General features: G+C 34.8%; 3 protein-coding genes across 5 annotated transcripts in view; 2 read left to right on the top strand and 1 right to left on the bottom strand.

Moving 5' to 3' along the window:
• Positions 1-19,012, top strand: part of LOC139963904 (uncharacterized) — a 67,659-nt gene that overhangs the window by 29,116 nt on the left and 19,531 nt on the right. The gene's annotated exons all lie outside the window — the stretch shown is intronic.
• On the bottom strand, positions 1,402-18,775 carry LOC139963832 (cobalamin binding intrinsic factor-like). 2 transcript variants are annotated; one of them, XM_071965016.1, is made up of 9 exons: positions 18,615-18,775; positions 11,261-11,345; positions 10,265-10,499; positions 7,775-8,061; positions 6,903-7,093; positions 6,254-6,446; positions 3,432-3,600; positions 2,700-2,824; positions 1,402-2,450 (listed from the first exon to the last, which is right to left on the bottom strand). In XM_071965016.1, exons 2-9 carry the CDS (start codon positions 11,334-11,336, stop codon positions 2,386-2,388), a joined length of 1,341 nt encoding a protein of 446 aa, XP_071821117.1. In that variant the 5' UTR covers positions 11,337-11,345; positions 18,615-18,775; the 3' UTR covers positions 1,402-2,385. The 2 variants fall into 2 exon arrangements, with proteins under 2 accessions (XP_071821117.1, XP_071821116.1); XM_071965015.1 differs by lacking the exon at positions 18,615-18,775 and adding an exon at positions 12,219-12,360.
• LOC139963833 (hydroxylysine kinase-like) lies at positions 12,522-17,114 on the top strand. The gene is made up of 4 exons (XM_071965017.1): positions 12,522-13,261; positions 15,061-15,257; positions 15,956-16,142; positions 16,389-17,114. The coding sequence occupies exons 1-4, from the start codon at positions 12,901-12,903 to the stop codon at positions 16,811-16,813; spliced, it is 1,170 nt and encodes a 389-aa protein (XP_071821118.1). The 5' UTR covers positions 12,522-12,900; the 3' UTR covers positions 16,814-17,114.

Below are 19,012 nucleotides of genomic sequence, written 5' to 3'. Positions count from 1 at the left end.
TGAAAGTTATGATAGGTTCAAATATGTTGGTGTTAGAAGTTAAAACAAATGTTAGTTCCTCACCATCAGTTTCCTGTGGGGTGAATTTACTACGTACATTAACTCTCCCATAATGTTGACAGGCGGGTGTGAGCTGTATATCACGCCACCTAAATTTATCTTTTGAAATTACTCATGGTGTGACCAGAAGGTTTTTAAGCTGATGGGTGGATCCAAGAATAATCAAGAACAATGAGAGCATCCAGTTACGAATGTGGGTGAGTGAGGCAATATTCGATATTCTGTATAGCTCGCCAGAATTAAATGGCATCAGGATTAGGTTTAAACGAAATGTATAATTGTGTATCGTCTGCGTAGAAATGGTAGTGTAGGTTATAGTGTTTTATAAGAGGGGGGGGGGGGGTACACTGTTCTAAAGGGTTTATTGAGCACACAGGGGCCACATTCTATAGCACGCGGGGTACGCGAAAATATCCCGGGGAAGGGGCAATGGTAGCATCCCTGAGTTTCACATAGAAGATTATATACCAAAAACGAATTAGTATGCAACTTACAGCATATCATTTGTGTTTTCCTGCCAGGGAAATCTTGATGTGAAGTACTTTGTAAGAAAAGCAGTCCAAGATAGAGCATTGGCATCCGTCAGAAGCGGGGGAAGAGGGTTTCATTTTCATCTGAGAGCATTACCCTTTCCCGATTATTATACGTTCTCCAGATTTTGATGATTTAATTGTCCTGTATTGTATTTTAAGTCTTGTTATAGCCAGTCATATTTTTTGGAGTATACTATAATCGAGACTATAACGAACGTTAAAAGTACGATTTAAAAAAACGGTAAGCAACTTTTGCAGGAGATTGTCACGACATTTCAGCGCAATCATATATCGCTATTGATTATAATATCAATTTTGTAAACACTTCTGGGAATTTTACCAGAAACAAAAGAAAAAAAGGAAAAGAAATCAGACAATACATTTGTTAAACAAATAAGAATTGTCTTGTACAATCAAAACTACAGCATGACATTTTTCTCCGAAAGGAAATGAGGGCGGTATTGAAGAACTAAGCATGCATAGACTCCGGATATGTGACCTGGTTAGTTTCACTTTGGCCTTTGGCTCTGAGTCTCTATGCTGCCGTGTTGGACCATGGAGCTATAAACAGATAGTAGTTACCGACTTTGCGATCCGCGTTGTTGTCAATATCATGTTGCCACCCCCAAGTTTGGAAGGTCGGTAAGAGTGACTCCATATTTTTCCCTTTCAGGAAACCAAAAGTGAGTCAAAAACAGAAAAGAAAGAAGTTAAATTGAGAGTTAGCCGTTGTTTATTACATTGAAAATGATGTAAGCATGCTCACAAGTAACCACAACCTTTTGCCCCCCCCCCCACCACCACCCAGCCTTCTTTTCGTCCCATTATAATACTGCCTTCCCCAAATATGAAAGTTCGAAGTATACAAATGCAAATGCAAACAGACCGAACGTATGGCAAGAGTTACGTAACAAGGCTGTAGCTACAAGGAAACGTAACTTCTAAATGTAAACTAAAAATGTTCATTTGAACATATCTATCATACTTTTCTTTGATTTGTTCCTCACCCCCTGCCCCATTAATGAGACCTTCCAGGGGTCATTTTATATAGGCAGTATAATACCTCATTATACAACGCCTAATTATATTCCGGCCATTTGATTGGTCAATTGCTCGTCGATTGCATGCAAAATCCGCTCTATTGCACTCTATGAAATAGAACCATGTGTTATACTTTTTTGATAGCACTTTTTTCAATGGTAAGAGAGCAGAGAAACCTGTCTGTTCAAAACAATCTGTTGCATGAGTGCATTTTACATCCAATTATATCCAAATTTGAAGGTGTTGTATAAAACAAATAATAAATGGTTTCCATTCGTGCAATAGTGCAAATATTTCATGAGTTGAAAGATGTAATTTGTTCCATTCAACGAGGCGCAGCCGAGTTGAATGGAACATTCCATCTTCCAACTCATGAAATATTTGCACTATCGCACTCATAACCATTTATTATTTGTATAATAACGAGATAACGAGAGCATGATGATTGATGGTCAATATGTCGCTCAGTCTGATTGGTCAAATTTTGAATATGTAAATTTTGTATCTTACTGTAGCATACAACGTGTACCTTAGAAACCTGCCAACCTAGCTGTAAACCTTGACAAGAAATTGACTAAATGATACGGAATTTATGTGACGTCACCTCCATGAAAATAGACCCAAAGAAAGGATCGATAGTAGTATAGTAAAATATATTAAAGATTTTAATGATAATGTCAATAGATTTTAAAAAAAATATTTTTGTTTGGTTTTGGTTCTGGTTTGTAATGGATAGTTTGTCACGAAGTTTTCAGCTGAAATCTGTCAAAATGAAGATGTAAACTTCGTCGTCAGATGGAAATAATCCTTCAATACCTAGAATAGGGAAAAAGAAAAGAAGAGGAAAGGAAGAAAGAGTGAGAACAATTATTTTTTGATTTCATATTTTTTGATTTAATATATATATATATATATATATATATATATATATATATATATATATATTTATTTATATATATATATATTTATATATTCAAATAAAAAAAAGCAGCAACAATAGTTAAACCTTAGACAGCAATTCATCTTCCATGGCCGTGGTTTTTGCATTAATAGTAGGCTACTTACCTTTTGGGGCAAAGGTACCCTCTTGGCCAATGTGTATGGTCCAATAGAGGCTGTTGACACTGTCGTCAGAAACACCGTTGATGGCGTCAATTGATTCACCAAAGGCAGATCCACTACTTTCAAAACTGTAGATTATTAAAGAAGACAATTGTTTTAGCCGTGTGAGTAAATGATCCACATGCTTTCGAAGCTGTTTAAAAAGAAGTATTTTTGTGTTATTTTAAAGCAAATGACTGTGTGTGTAATTATGGTCGACTGTTTGCGTAAAAAGTTTGGGAAAAGACAACGAAGTGCTATATATGATTTGCCATTGTGTGTAGCCATAACGTGATATCGTCATAGTGAGGAGACGAATTTAGACTATAAGGGGTTAAATGTCGCCACAAGGAGGTTTAATTTGGCCCAAACTTCCGAAACAGTACCCATGCGTATAGCTTACTCTGTCTGCCATTAATAATTTCCAGTGGTCAATTCTTGGATATGAACGTGGTTAGCACGTGTCCATATTGTTAGTAACATTGCCTTTACAACGCGATCAAGGGTGAGCAGATGTTATGCATTTGTTGCAATATTTCTGAAGAAAATTATTTCAAGGCGAACAGATCATCTTTGGACCACTCATAAAAGTTGAAATCTTTAGTGTTCATATGTTTTTAAACAAAAATCACAATTACACACGCAGGTCTCGCCTCATAAAATAGCATTATTGCTTATTAGTGTTATGCAAATTACGTGAAGTCATTGTTCAGATCAGCCAATCGAATCATTCCAAAGTAAAGATTCTCTCCGTTGAGGATGGTCACTTGGTAGCTCTCAACGTCGCCATTCGCTCTGACCTCAATGTCAAAGGTCACGGTGTCATCGCCTGGCTCGATAACAGTTGGCACTGGACGAGAGGGCACTGTGAAGCGAAAATAAATCAAACATTTCCAGGAAGAGAGACAAAAATGGCAATATTGACTTTTGTTAAAAACGTTTTTTTTTTCTTCACTTATACCAAAGAATTGATTTATCTAAAGACAAGTTTTTATTCATATAAGAGGCTACATCTGGGACTTTGTAGATTGAGTTTTTTTAGGACAACTGGAAGCTTACAACTTGCATTGTTGCCATCACAACCCTGAAGATTAATTTACCTGACGAAGTTCCTCTTGTTGCTTGAGTAGCCTACCGTCTGAGATCAAAAGCCAAAGCCCACGATAATGTAAGAACGACTGGTTTTTAACATACTTGACAAGGTGTAATGTGGAGATCAAAGTATATATATATATATATATATATATATATATATTAGTGTTTACACGGGTCCAAAAATCGGGAACCGGGTACCCGAGAGCCGTTACCCGTCGGGTATCCGGGTACCCGGGGAAAAATTGTTTACCCTCGTGTATCACGATTTTTAAGAAATTACATATTAAATGCTACAATAAATGAAATATATTCTCTACTGACAATGTTTTCATGTTCAAAAACGTATGTGTAAGGTAAGGTATACCTTTCTCAATAATTTCTATTTGTGTTTTTTCTGTCATAAACTTGTTAATTACTTAATATAATTAACATAACTACTAATTGGTAGTAATGTTGTTAACATCGCACTGCCGCCGCTGCTTATGCTTGCTCTCCACGTCTATTGGATCAGACCATAAAATATCCCATTAACTCAGTTATTGTACTACTACTATCTATTATGCAAGCCCAGGGTTAGCATTAGCCGCGAGATTACGCGATTCGCGCAATTTGATCGCATTTGGAATACACGATTAGTAAAAAGCTACTTGCGATTATTATTTTTTAGTTATCCCGTCTATAATCCATAAACATGTCGTAAAATTCCTTGTCAGCCTTTCCTTCTATGAAATAAACGAATGAATAAATAATCATTTCTTCCACATGGTAGCCTAACACCACACTAAGTCAATGCATGAGAAATCTAGCTAAGCCTAACCATCTGTTTATTCGCTGAAATAGTGACGCAGTTATAAGATATCCACGAAACACATTGATTATTGTTGTTACGTTCGTCCACATGATTGCCGAACACCACACTAAGTCAATGGGGTAATCTAGCATAGCCATTTGTTTATTAGCTGAAATTGTGACGCAGTTATAAGATATCCATGGAATACTTTCGTTATTGCTGTTATCTTCAACCACATGGTAGCCTAACACCACACTAAGTCAATGGGGAATCTGCCTAACCGTAGATTTGCTATTTTTTTTTTTTTTTGAAGATCACACTTTGCGTAGGATTCGGGTAATAAATTAGGAACCGGGTAGTATTGCGTCGGGCGGGTACCCGGGTACCCGGATAACCCGTGCAAACACTACTATATATATATATATATATATATATATATATATATATATATACTAGAACTCACTCAGTGTGCTTGTACTCCTGAGGTCACTGGCTCGAATCCCGTTGTAACCCTCTCTCCCCTCCCCCTCTCCCCTCCCCCAAAAATAAATGTTTGTGCTCATTCCCGATTTGTTTTAAAAAAATCCCAGTCAGTTTTTTTCCACTTAAAGATGGGAAACACTGCATAAAATGCATCCTTGTATACTGATACTTCAACATTTCCGGCAAAGGTCTAGCATTACCTGTTTATATTGTTACCTAAGACATGATCAAAAAGTACGATTCAAAAAAAAATATGCAAAATACAGTTATAACTCCTAGGTCTATAACACAGTGAATATTCATCTACCAGCAAAGTAATATCGAATGAGATATTACTGGCAGTATTACATGTGAAAAATGAGATTTTTAAGATATTAGATTCGAAATCCAAACCATAGTGTCAATTGTCATACCTTGGAAAATATAATATATAACATTATAGCTTATGAGAAATGTGTGAGTTGAGGCCTCAAAGTTGTACAGTAATTAGCATCGAGAACAAAGGCGATGGTGTTAACCGTGTTATCTGATCGATTGACTATAGTTGGTGTAGACTTTAACGGTCATGGATATAAAATATATTTAAAAACTATAAAAAATACACAAATTACAGTCTTTGGAAATAAGACAAGTAATAATTCCCGATATAACTATTGGTGTTTTTTTTATTGGCAGGATGGGGCGGGGAGGGTGGATTATATATATATATACATATATATATATATATATATATATATATATATATATATATATATATATATATATATATATATATATATATATATATATATATATATATATATATATATATATATATATATATATATATATATATATATATATATATATATATATATATCGAGTTGGTTAGCATCATGTTTGATCTCTAGAGTAAGGCAAAATGTGTCACCAAAAATAGAACTAGTATTGTTCGATACAGGTGACAAACGCCTACAGTTGGAATTACGACCTTCCTTACCGGTTTCGAACCCTTTGGACATACAATCAGCGTCCATGGCCTAGTTGGTTAGGGTGTCCGCGTACAAAGCGGGAGGCCCGGGTTCGAATCCTCATTACGATTTTCATTTATATATATATATATATATATATATATATATATATATATATACGTCATCCGTATGATACTCACTTGGTGGGGGTAGCTGGCTACATGTTTCACTGATTTCACGGAGACTGCCAAAGTTATTGCAGTTGAGGAACGGTATAATCTGCGAAGTTGATGCAACTCCATCAAAATCCCCGTTAGTTTGTTGAGTGAGAAGAAATTCAACGGCATCCACGCAGTTCCAGGTACTTTGACTAGCTTCAGCAGCTGTAAGCGCCTGTCATATGTACGATTGATCAAGAAATGAAAAAGTACTCAATTTCATGTATAAATCAAATAAATATTCACAGATATATTGAAGGTAGTACTCAACAACTGGACTATCCCTCCGAAGAAAAAGTTGTTGTACTTATAGCATATACCTATAGCAATATCTACAGCAGATTATCATGTCGCCGTGAAAGTCATCAAAAATATTGCCCTCAAACTTTGAGAGTTGAAGTTTGAAAATTGAATTTTGCAGGAATAACCCCCTCCCCTTCCCCTCCTCCCCCCCCCAAAAAAACCCCGTATTAATCGCACTTTCCTGGAGGTTCTTTCTATTCTAAATTATTTCCAGACATAGCAGAGGATTCTTTTATACAATGAGATGGCTCAATGAGGGTCTCAGCGGTGGCGGTTAATGGCGGTCACTGTCAGTTGCTGGCTGTTTTCTTGCTAGGCAGATTCTTACCTGTACGGCCAAGGACGTGGTGATAGCATTACCAAAAGATCCATCGTCACTCTGACCGTCAATGATGCATTGTACCCGGGCAGACAGAACCCTATCCCAGCGTCGGATACCTTGTTGAATAGCCTGATCTCTGGCACATACCATTGCCATCACTTCTAGAGACAATATGTCAATATTGTGTCCTGGATCGACTGTAAATAAATTGATGGAAAAATGATATTTTACTCTGAGTTTCATCGACAGCAAAGTCCGAAACAGATTCATTGTACTCCGTAAGACGAGATCGCATCCATTTAAAATGTATTTGGATTTAAAATCCGACGTGGTGAACGAAATGAAACATTTTTTTTTTCATATTTTTTTTTATCAATATCACATGAGTAATATTGTGTGTGAACTTTAAACAGACTGCAACTAACTAATATTCTTTGCGTATTATCACATGTTAGTTTACAACACTGAAGACATCTTCGAAAATAATCATGTTTGGTGACTCTGTCGGCGTTCGATATGTTATGGTGACAACGTATATGAATAAATCAGCCACATATGTTTTAAGACCGTCTTTTAAGACGATCGGCATATTTGGCGAATCTATTTGGCGTTCCATATGGATACAAATAGTAGGTAAAATGTTCCATAGCTCAATGCTTTTAATGCTGAGGCTCGTTTATTGCACTATCAATTGCGTCTATAGTGTTTTTTTAAGTTATTCCTTTGACTGGAAGCTCAAAATATCGTTAATTTTGTCAGAAAAGTAACGTTTTTGAAATGTTTAAAGGCTCAGCATTTGTGTTTGTTCTGATGGCGGTGATAATGCAGGTGTACACATTTTTAGTGTGAATTTCACAGCATGCAGATAGATGCGTTACCATCAAATTGTGTACTGCACGGATGTCGCCTATCGGTTCCATGGACGAGCTTCAACAGGGATCGTTTATATATTGTGAAGTTACCGCTACATAGAGACAAAATCGAAAAACTGTAGGCGAAGAAGTTGGTAAAGGTATCCTTCCTTCGTAACAGTCTGTTCATAACGACCTGGAGACGATTTTCATAGAAGTCATCGACCGATATGCAGACGGACTGCATAGCTAGCATGTATTGGCCAAGACGACCCGCGCTGATTCCTAGTTGACCAATGGGATCACCGCTTGTTCTATAAGGAGCAAGAAGAACAAATTTATCATCCCAAAATCTTTGAAACATCGGACGAGCAGAATTATGAGCGCATGAATAGACAGTTGTCGAATGATGTTGCACTCTTTCATCATGCTATGATGTAATCATGCTCCATCATTCCATCATCAACAACTTAAAATATTCATTAATACAAAATGTCTGTTCGTATTTGTCTTTTGTGTTTGAACGTTATTTTTTTCCATCATTTACCAATTTCTAGTTTAGTTTCATATTCATATAAGCATACCTCCATGGTACAGCGATTATCGTAACCACAATTTCTAGTTTATTTTCATATTCATATAAGCATACCTCCATGGTACAGCGATTATCGTAACCACAATTTCTAGTTTATTTTCATATTCATATAAGCATACCTCCATGGTAGAACGGTTGTTGTAACCACAATTTCTAGTTTATTTTCATATTCATATAAGCATACCTCCATGGTACAGCGATTATCGTAACGACAATATGTAGTTTATTTACATAGTCATATAAGCATACCTCCATGGTAGAACGATGATTGTAACCACAATTCTAGTTTAGTTTCATATTCATATAAGCCTATCTCCATGGTACAGCGATTATCGTAACCACAATTTCTAGTTTAGTTTCACATTATAAGCATACCTCCATGGTACAGCGATTATCGTTATCACAATTTCTAGTTTAGTTTCATATTCATATAAGCATACCTCCATGGTACAGCGATTATCGTAACCACAATTTCTAGTTTATTTTCATATTCATATAAGCATACCTCCATGGTACAGCGATTATCGTAACGACAATATGTAGTTTATTTACATAGTCATATAAGCATACCTCCATGGTAGAACGGTGATTGTAACCACAATTCTAGTTTAGTTTCATATTCATATAAGCATATCTCCATGGTACAGCGATTATCGTAACCACAATTTCTACTTTAGTTTCATAAGCATATCTCCGTGGTAGCACGATTATCGTAACGACAATTTCTAGGTTAGCTTCATATTCATATAAACATACCTCCATGATAGAACGGTTATTGTAACCACAATTTCTAGGTTAATTTCATATTCATATAAACATACCTCCATGGTACAGTGATAATCGCAACCACAAATTCTAGTTTAGTTTCATATTGATATAAGCATACCTCCATGGTAGAACGATTATCGTAACCACAATTTCTAGTTTAGTTTCATATTCATATAAGCATACCTCCATGGTACAGCGATAATCGCAACCACAATTTCTAGTTTAGTTTCATATTCATATAAGCATACCTCATTGGTACAGCGATTATCGTAACCACGATTTGTAGTTTATTTCCATAGTCATATAAGCGTATACCTCCATGGTAGAACGATGATTGTAACCACAATTCTAGTTTAGTTTCATATTCATATAAGCATATCTCCGTTGTAGCACGATTATCGTAACGACAATTTCTAGGTTAGTTTCATATTCATATAAACATACCTCCATGGTAGAACGATTATTGTAACGACAATTTCTAGGTTAGTTTCATATTCATATAAACATACCTCCATGGTAGAACGATTATTGTAACGACAATTTCTAGGTTAGTTTCATATTCATATAAACATACCTCCATGGTAGAACGATTATTGTAACGACAATTTCTAGGTTAGTTTCATATTCATATAAACATACCTCCATGATAGAATGATTATTGTAACGACAATTCTAGTTTATAGTTTCATATTCATATAAGCCTATCTCCATGGTACAGCGATTATCGTAACCACAATTTCTAGTTTAGTTTCACATTAAAAGCATACCTCCATGGTACAGCGATTATCGTTATCACAATTTCTAGTTTAGTTTCATATTCATATAAGCATACCTCCATGGTAGAACGATTATCGTAACGACAATTTCTAGGTTAGTTTCATATTCACATAAGCATATCTCCATGGTACAGCGATTATCGTAACCACAATTTCTACTTTAGTTTCATATTCATATAAGCATATCTCCGTAGCACGATTATCGTTATCACAATTTCTAGGTTAGTTTCATATTCATATAAATATACCTCCATGGTAGAACGATTATTGTAACGACAATTTCTAGGTTAGTTTCAAATTCATATCAACATACCTCCATGGTGGAACGATTATTGTAACGACAATTTCTAGGTTAGTTTCATATTCATATAAACATACCTCCATGATAGAAGGTACTGCATCAATTCATATTCAAGAGTTGACGTGGTCAATAGTCTTTCCTCGGGAACATGTCCAGTAAACCAAGACGGATCCGCTAGTTGAAGCCCCAAGATGGCGTTTTGGGTGTTTAAACTCGGCCAGCTCCCATCGATGTTTTGCTGTGCGGCTAGCCACGAGACTGACAAATCTTTAACTTGCTCTACTTGGTCTACTAAAGTTGAATTTCCTCCACCTGGATATTTGAAAGCACGGATTTATTTATTTTATTTAAATCAATGATTAATAGATTTTCATGGTTGTTTGTAAAAGACGTTGAAGTTTAGAATAAGTTGTCGCATTATAGTCACGTTACACAGCATTGACTCAAGTGAAGTCATAACTGCATAATATTGCCGGTTGTAGGTAAATGATTGACATCGAAATGCTATCAGCTGAATTATAACCAATATATGAGACGGTGTTATAAACATCTTAATACTACAAACAGGTAAGAACTTTTTAACTTCGATAATTTCTGCAAAAAAACAAACAAACAATGTAATCCATAATCACTAACGGTCATTTTATTAACTTTTCTCCTCTTATACCCACCCCTCTTAACATCTTCAAATTTTGACAGCTGGGGATGTTCGAGACTATAAAAATTTATTATGAAATGATCTGATCCAAAAATCCTTAGTGATATTTCGAATAAGCCATGCTTGCCTCGACTTCGTGAACCGATTTTGAACTTCGAGTAACATGCATTATTGCAAATACCTTGCATTTTGCCGTTACGGTTGTGTTTTGACTCGAATCAGGCATGCATTTTCACATTTTGTTTGTCTCGTTTTCTACACATTTATTAGTAAACTCTAAATGCCATTTCAACTTTTATTCCTCTTTAGATACCTATACATTAACCCATTGAATTACTCGTACTGATATTTATATTTGCTAATTGGTTTTCAAAGTTAGAAATAACAAAGAACGTTTTAAACAGTTATTGTTTACCGCATATCGGGCAACCAGCGCAGACCGTACGCGCTGCTACTGTCAGCCCGATAATAGCAAGCAGAATAAACTTCATGGCGATGTCCTGAAAGGAAAACAAAAGCGAAAGATGAGTGAAACAATAAGGTGTGTAATTATGTGGTGATTAAATGTGAACATGCATTAGGTGTTAGATCGACGGCTTTTCATTTCATTGATGGACCCATGAACTCCATGGAGTCTTTTACTTCCACCCCAATATATATATATATATATATATATATATATATATATATATATATATATATATATATATAAATGAAAATCGTAATGAGTTGGAAAATCAAGAACAGTGAAAAAACTATATATATATATATATATATATATATATATATATATATATATATATATATATATATATATATATATATATATATAAATATATATATATATAAATATATATATATATATATACATATATATATATATATATATTTATATATATATATATATATATATACTTATATATATACTTATATATATATATATATATATATATATATATATATATATATATATATATATATATATATTTATGAATGTATATGTCTATATATATATTTATATAACTTCGAACGGGTTTCGTATTAGATCTGTTAAACTAAGAAACGAATGCGTTAATATAATATGTAGTTTTATCAATAAATAAACCAAAGTTAAAACAATATTTTCTTACCGTAAACTTTCAACACTGCCAAATTATTTTATTGTCATATATAATTTATGAAAATCCTGTGACTTGAATTGAGTCTACCCAGTCTATATCATACACACATCGAGTCTCTGAAATCACACAATCTGATCAGTAACACGGTATATGTTTCAATGCATTAAAACTAATTATCCATAGTGGATAATGCAAAAAGAAACCATAGAAGTCGAAAATGCTTCAAATTTATGATAACTGTAATTATTTTACCTTCTTTTATTATCCTCTCTGTTGTTCTGATGTTGGCACTGCACGCTAATGACAGGTTATAATCATATTAACGTTACAGCATTATCGAACCAGTGTAGGCTATACCTACGTATCACGTACTGAAGTACTTCCTGATTTCCGTGATGTTACAAGAAAAGCAGGATATATTTACTTGTAAGGTTCCGGTATCCAGTGTCAGAGACTTGTTTCAGCTGGTACATGGCAATTTGAACCAAAACGGCGCAGAGGGATATCTATGACCTCCCATAAACAGCGTGTGAACATTCCGGGAACGGCTTGAAATTTATATGTCTAACTTGAGGAAAAACCTTCTCTTTCTCCACCTCTCCCTCTCCCTCTACCTCGCCTTCTCGAAATGGATTTATAGTACAATTACGTCGGGATTAATATGCATAAATGATTAGCGTAATAGCATTATGCATTATAAACAACACCAAACCGTGGTTGCATGATGTTTAAAAAAAATCGGAATAGAAGTACGAGGATCCTGTTTCATCGAACCTTTCAACAAGATCTCTGCAGACGCAAATAACTGAGAATTCCTAACTGCTAAGAATATTCATGACTCGTTTTACATGTTACTAATATATTCGAACAGTGATTTTCATAATCAACTTTCACTAGTTCAGAACTTGCTACGACTCCAGTTTTAAATGATATCATGGAAGGTATGGAATTTAATGCATTCGATTGCGGTCAACCGTTTCTCTGCCCGGAGCAAGTGATAGCATATGTAAAGGAACACTATCAGCTTTCGGTAGTGGAAATCAAACATTTTGATTCCTACGATGGACAGAATTTTTACATCGAAACTGTGAATGTTGAAGGAAAGAGATTACCTTATGTATTCAAAGTATTCAACTCTGCTTTAAACAACCAAACGCCTGCTTTGTCAGCTACCAACAATGTCATGGAAATATTGAAGCAAAAAGGTTTCCCATGTCCCGAGGTTATACCTACAGTCAAGGGTGACCTATTTCAGCTACAAGAATTTACGAAACTTACACCATCGGTCAGTCCAGGTAAGCTATGAAGACCACATTTTGTATACTTTCTTGTCAACGCTAATTAGTTTGTTCCAGTCCGTGGTTCAACCAATTTCTCTTGAAATGAATATATCTGTACTTGCAACAACAGCATCATATAGCCTAACCCTTTTTATCGCAAAGGATATGAATACGAAATTATATCCTACTAAAAGTCAAAGTACTTGTTTTAAGTCAATGGAACAAGATTCGTCTTCCACACATATTTGAGCATCTATTATTTGTGGTTAGATAGAGGCTAGATTTGTCAGAGAATTGGGCATCGTATCTACAGTGCTGACCAACATGAAAGTTATAGCTGGTTCAGGAATCAACTATTCTCTGTCGGGTATCAAAACAAACTTTATTTTTTGTAACAAAAAGGTAGATATGCACCCGATACTCATAGCTAGTACAGTAACTACTGTTCATGTTCCACAACCGTGCATCAGTAACTACTGCGCTGTGTTCGCGACACGGTAACATGTGTTACAGGTGGCACAGTAATTACTGCAAAGCTGTTACACGTTGAACTAAGAGTCCGAAAGGTGAAAATGCGCGGCGGCTGGGTAACGAAGACTACTCCCTAGTTTTATACTGTATGCAAGATTCAGATGGTAGCCTAACTTTTTTCTAATCGTATTTGAGTGAAACATTCTTCACGGACAGGTGATAGTGTGCAAGTCTCAAATAGATACAAAACAGATTTACAAAACGGGACCTAAGGTGGGGGAGAGGGAACCTAGATTAGCCTTATGAGTAGCTCTACGTCTAAATTAGGCCTTAATATAGTAATAGTTTACCACGTCAAATACTCATAGACTCCTTGTCCAGTCGCGCAGTTCTTTGTCTTACATGGGAACGTGTAACAGCTTTGCAGTAATTACTGTGCCACCTGCAACACATGTTACCGTGTTACGAACACAGCGCAGTAGTTACTGATGCACGGTTGTGGAACATGAACAGTAGTTACTGTACTAGCTATGAGTATCGGGTGCGATATGACAACCCATTTGAACATGTCAAAGGTTCATAATCGTAAAATTAACAGTACAACTAGTTGCTTTCTTAACTTGTCAACTTATTAGGAAAACGAGGCTAACCCATATGTAACAAACTCGAGTGTGAGACATTGGGGACGCATTTACAACTGGCAACCCTCAATGTACATTGCTTGATCAGTTTGTACTGTGAATAAGAGACAACTGTTAGTCAGTATAAACTGAAGTGTGTTATATAACACCGTAGCACATGTTAGATCTGTCAGTAGATGCTACTGTTGAAAAATTACGAATTCATTACTCAAAGGCTGTTTCAAGTAATGAATGGTTAGGAGTCTAAACAACTGTTCCTATGTTTGACTAGTAAGTTTACCTTGTAAAGATGGTTCTAATTGCAGAGTTTACGCTTTTGCAGTCAAGTGTTATCTACTTTCTGTTAAAATGTGGACGAGATTATTGGCGAAACCTTTAAAGTAGTCTGGTCAGTCCGGTCAATCATTATGCATATGATAGGGTGCTTAGTATTTTCTATTTGAAAGTCCTCAGTCGCAACTGCATGGTCATAAATATAAAACATGTGAAGGAAATTGTTAACACAGACCAGTTTTAACTGACCAACGGGTATTCACGTTTACCAATTTTAACTGATAAATCCATGAGAATCGGGTGCTGACAAAGAATATCGCTTTACACGCCTTCGAGGATAACGTCTCGCTAAGAAACACTAACACTATACATTTACTTTTCTAACATGATTTTCAAGTCATTTCGATTTTCTTATTTGATTTGATTCAGGAGTATTGTCTGGCATTCCTACAGCAAATATTTGTAAACGTAAATCAGTCTCAGAAATTGGGAGTCTAAAAGATACCTTTGCAGTCCACCTCTTGACTTACATACCAGGGGTGACCATACACGATCTTGACGTTCTCCCTGATCATATCTTTGAAGAGATGGGAGAACACCTCGGAAGGATGCATCTAATATTTCAAGTAATTATATATATATATAAATATATATATATATATATATATATATATATATATATATATATATATATATATATATATATATATACATATATATACATATATATATATATATACATATATATATATATATATAGATATACATATACATATATATATATATATATACATACATATATATATATATATATATATATATATATATATATATATATATATATATATATATATATATATATATAGGGAGTCTTTAGGGACATTTAAGAATTCCGTAATAAATTTGTTGCCGCGTTGTTATATCAACAGATATATGATCATCTATAGTGGCCACACATTTCTGTATTCGTATACCAATTTCCCCGTCGTCGATCGAAGGTCCAATGTCGATCATACACCCAACAATACATTATGGGAAGGAAAGCATTGTTTAAAGGCAGACAACCTCATCATAAGTAAACTATACAAAGAGTATATTACTGTTCGGCTTTGGTGCCGAATGTCCTACATAAAAACCAAATTTGAGGTCAGAAATAACGAAGAAACAATGCCTTTTAGTAGGCCTACTGTACCCAGGAAATCGTTAGGGTATAACAACCTCCTTGTACAGCTCATCTTTCAGACTTTGGACGTTGTAGTGCATTAGCATGCTGGTTTCATTTTGCACTAAATGTGGACATTACCCCCGAATATTTCCATTGCAGGGTATCAAACTGGACTACGGCTGCTTAAAGGAGAAAGGGGACAATAATCCATGGTCATTGATGCGACTGAGTTACGTGACGAACTGGCTCAATTTTGTGAACGATCCACGAAGAGTACATACCATTCAAAGTGTCATAGATAGCTTTGACAGGCATGTACTTACCAACCGAAACAGGTTAACAGAGGGTAAGTATTATATTACACTGTATACCTTTCCGTTTCAAAAACGACCAAAGAAAAAAAAGACATTGCTAGAACAAATTGATTAATGATCACATCTCAATATTCTCTGTAGTTGATGTTTGTGGCCTACGTTTAATACGCAATGTCGTGACATGTTTACCTGATAAAAGGTGTTTTTAAGTTAAGATAAACTGATAATTGATTATTTAGACAACTTTAGCATTCATGTCAATATTTTTTTTTTGGCAGCTATAATTCACGGCGACTACAACGATGTAAACGTACTAGCTTCCGTACCGCTACCAAACAGCAAGGATGAGATCCGTGTGTCTGGTATCATTGATTTTGAACACATTTGTTACAGCTACAGAGTATTTGATGTCGGTATCGCCATTATGTACATTCTTCAATGTAAAGTACCAGACACGGATAAAGCCGCCATGTTGTTTCTTAGAGGATACACTAAACACTGTCAGCTCACTCAAATCGAGAGAGATTGTCTGTATTATTGTGTAGCAGCCAGGTTTGCACAATCGTTGGTGTACGGTCTGTACCATTATGCAAAGCATCAAGATGAGTACGTCGTATTTAGTCAGGTGAGAGGATGGGACGCTCTAGAGCAAATGTGGAGTCGTGGCAAGGATGCCAGCTACAAATGTTGGAATGTTCAGTAAAGAGGAACGAATCGTGTTGACGTAACATGTCCATCTCAGCAAGTTGCATGACTAGTTTAATAATGAAGAATTCAGAAGTTATGATAAGTATACTCGAACAGTGAAGTATAATTATTGAGACTAACCGTGGACAAATAATTTAACAATTCATTCCAAATTGTAATAAAAATCAAGTTATTAAACACATCATTATACAAATAACACACAGAATTTGGTTTATTTCAGATAAGATACATATGAAAACAAGTATATACCACTGATGATACGGTCAATGGTTACAAGTGACTTATACGAAAGTAATGATAAATACTCATAAGCTGTGAATATATATATATATATATATATATATATATATATATATAACTATAACTATATATATATATAACTATATATAACTATAACTATATATATATATATATATATTACATAATTATACAGTATTTCAAAATAACAAGTATTTTTTGCATTTTTTATATATATATATGTATATATATATATATATATATATATATATAACTATATATATATATATATATATTACATAATAATACAGTATTTCAAAATAACAAGTATTTTTTGCATTTACATTGTTGTCGGAGGCATCTACGAGAAACCCCTGCCACTTTCATTTTCTTAACAAAACATTGTCTTTTTAGTTGCCTGTTTGTTAGAAATTTGATTAACCAGTGGTTACCATTGATAACCGCTGTTATAAGCGTTGGCCAACAATGGTAGCCGATGGTTACCGCGATGGCTGATATCTGAATAACTGTACTGATAATAGCAAGTGCCAGATAATGTAGCAATTAAGATATAGAAAAGAATACTATCATGTCCGTTTTGCTTATAGAAACCCTTCTAAATATTTTGCTCATAGTTTGAGGATTATATTCGTTTGAATTTAACAATTGAAAGTATTGCAGGTAATAAACTTTTTGGAGTATGACAAATAACTTGTTGTTCTTGAAATCGTTTGTAACGGACCTATGTAACTTCGAAGGGTTTCATTCTAGAAACTCAAAAGTCTGCGTGTATGTTCTACTTCTTTTTTTTGAAATATATATTTTTGATATATAATTTCATTCATGCATTCGTTCGTATGTGAACATTAAGTAAAGTAGGTGTTATCGAAACACGACTTGCAATAGGTTGACACACATGGTATGTTAACAGCGACAATAAAATTAATTAATTAATTAATTATTAATTTGTTCGTTCGTTCGTTCGTTCGTTCAAAGAACTTTATTTCAGTCACTTTTGAAATCAGCAATATGATAATACACAGACGATGATAACTTCAACAGGAAAAAGACTGAGGAAAGTCCACAAAAAACTTATAAATGTGAACGTACTTTACAAAATACAAATACGCCTTACTATGAAACAATGACACAAGAGACAGAGATAGAGAAAGAGGTGAAGAGCGAGTAAAATACCACATAGAAAGGGGTCACAGCTATTTAAGGTGAAAAAGGCTAAAACAGAACTAAGAAACTGTTATAGTCACACATTATTGGTACTAAAATGATGTTAATGGACAAGGCACTTGTAAGAAATATTAAAAGTAATATTTGAGAGACAATTAATAACATGGAGTGAATTCCAGAGTTTAGGTCTTTGGAAACGGACACTGTGTTACGAGGAAGTGAGTCTAAAAGGTGGAATCGAGAAATGATTAATACAGAAGGAATGGCCTGTTTTTGGAGGATAAAGAAATTCTAGAAGCATTTGTACTGCCCCAAATAATATTACAATACGATAGTATGGTAGAATAAGTTTATGGTAACTGTAATTATTTTACCTTCTTTTATAATCCTCTCTGTTGTTCTGATGTTGGCACTGCACGCTAATGACAGGTTATAATCATATTAACGTTACAGCATTATCGAACCAGTGTAGGCTATACGTACGTATCACGTATTGAAGTACTTCCTGATTTCCGGTGATGTTACAAAAAAAAAACAGGATTTATTTATTTGTAAGGTTCCGGTGTCCAGTGTCAGAACTCGTTTAAGCACCGGTACATGGCAATTTGAACCAAAACGGCGGAGAGGTTTAGCTATGACCACTCATAAACAGCGTGTGAAGATTTGGAACGGCTTGAAATCTTGACAACAACTTGAACCCGGCAGAATGCAAAATGCATTGAGGTTTCGATGACTTCATTGCACTAGACTTCTGCTTGAAGTTAGCCAGAAA

This window comes from Apostichopus japonicus, chromosome 22 (genome assembly GCF_037975245.1).
Source record: "Apostichopus japonicus isolate 1M-3 chromosome 22, ASM3797524v1, whole genome shotgun sequence".
NCBI lineage: Eukaryota > Metazoa > Echinodermata > Holothuroidea > Aspidochirotida > Stichopodidae > Apostichopus > Apostichopus japonicus.
Note: the sequence above shows the minus strand (reverse complement) of the source record. Positions and strands in the feature narration are given on the sequence as shown.

Excerpts from the sequence above, each read along its gene's own strand:
- LOC139963832 (XM_071965016.1), bottom strand. The coding sequence starts at position 11,336 with ATGAAGTTTATTCTGCTTGCTATTATCGGGCTGACAGTAGCAGCGCGT. Across the intron at positions 8,062-10,264 it reads CAGTACCTTCTATCATGGAG|AACAAGCGGTGATCCCATTG; the intron begins GTATGTTTATAT and ends TGCTCCTTATAG. Across the intron at positions 7,094-7,774 it reads GTGCAGTACACAATTTGATG|TCGATCCAGGACACAATATT; the intron begins GTAACGCATCTA and ends ATTTATTTACAG.
- LOC139963833 (XM_071965017.1), top strand. The coding sequence starts at position 12,901 with ATGGAAGGTATGGAATTTAATGCATTCGATTGCGGTCAACCGTTTCTC. Across the intron at positions 13,262-15,060 it reads TACACCATCGGTCAGTCCAG|GAGTATTGTCTGGCATTCCT; the intron begins GTAAGCTATGAA and ends GATTTGATTCAG. Across the intron at positions 15,258-15,955 it reads GGATGCATCTAATATTTCAA|GGTATCAAACTGGACTACGG; the intron begins GTAATTATATAT and ends TTTCCATTGCAG.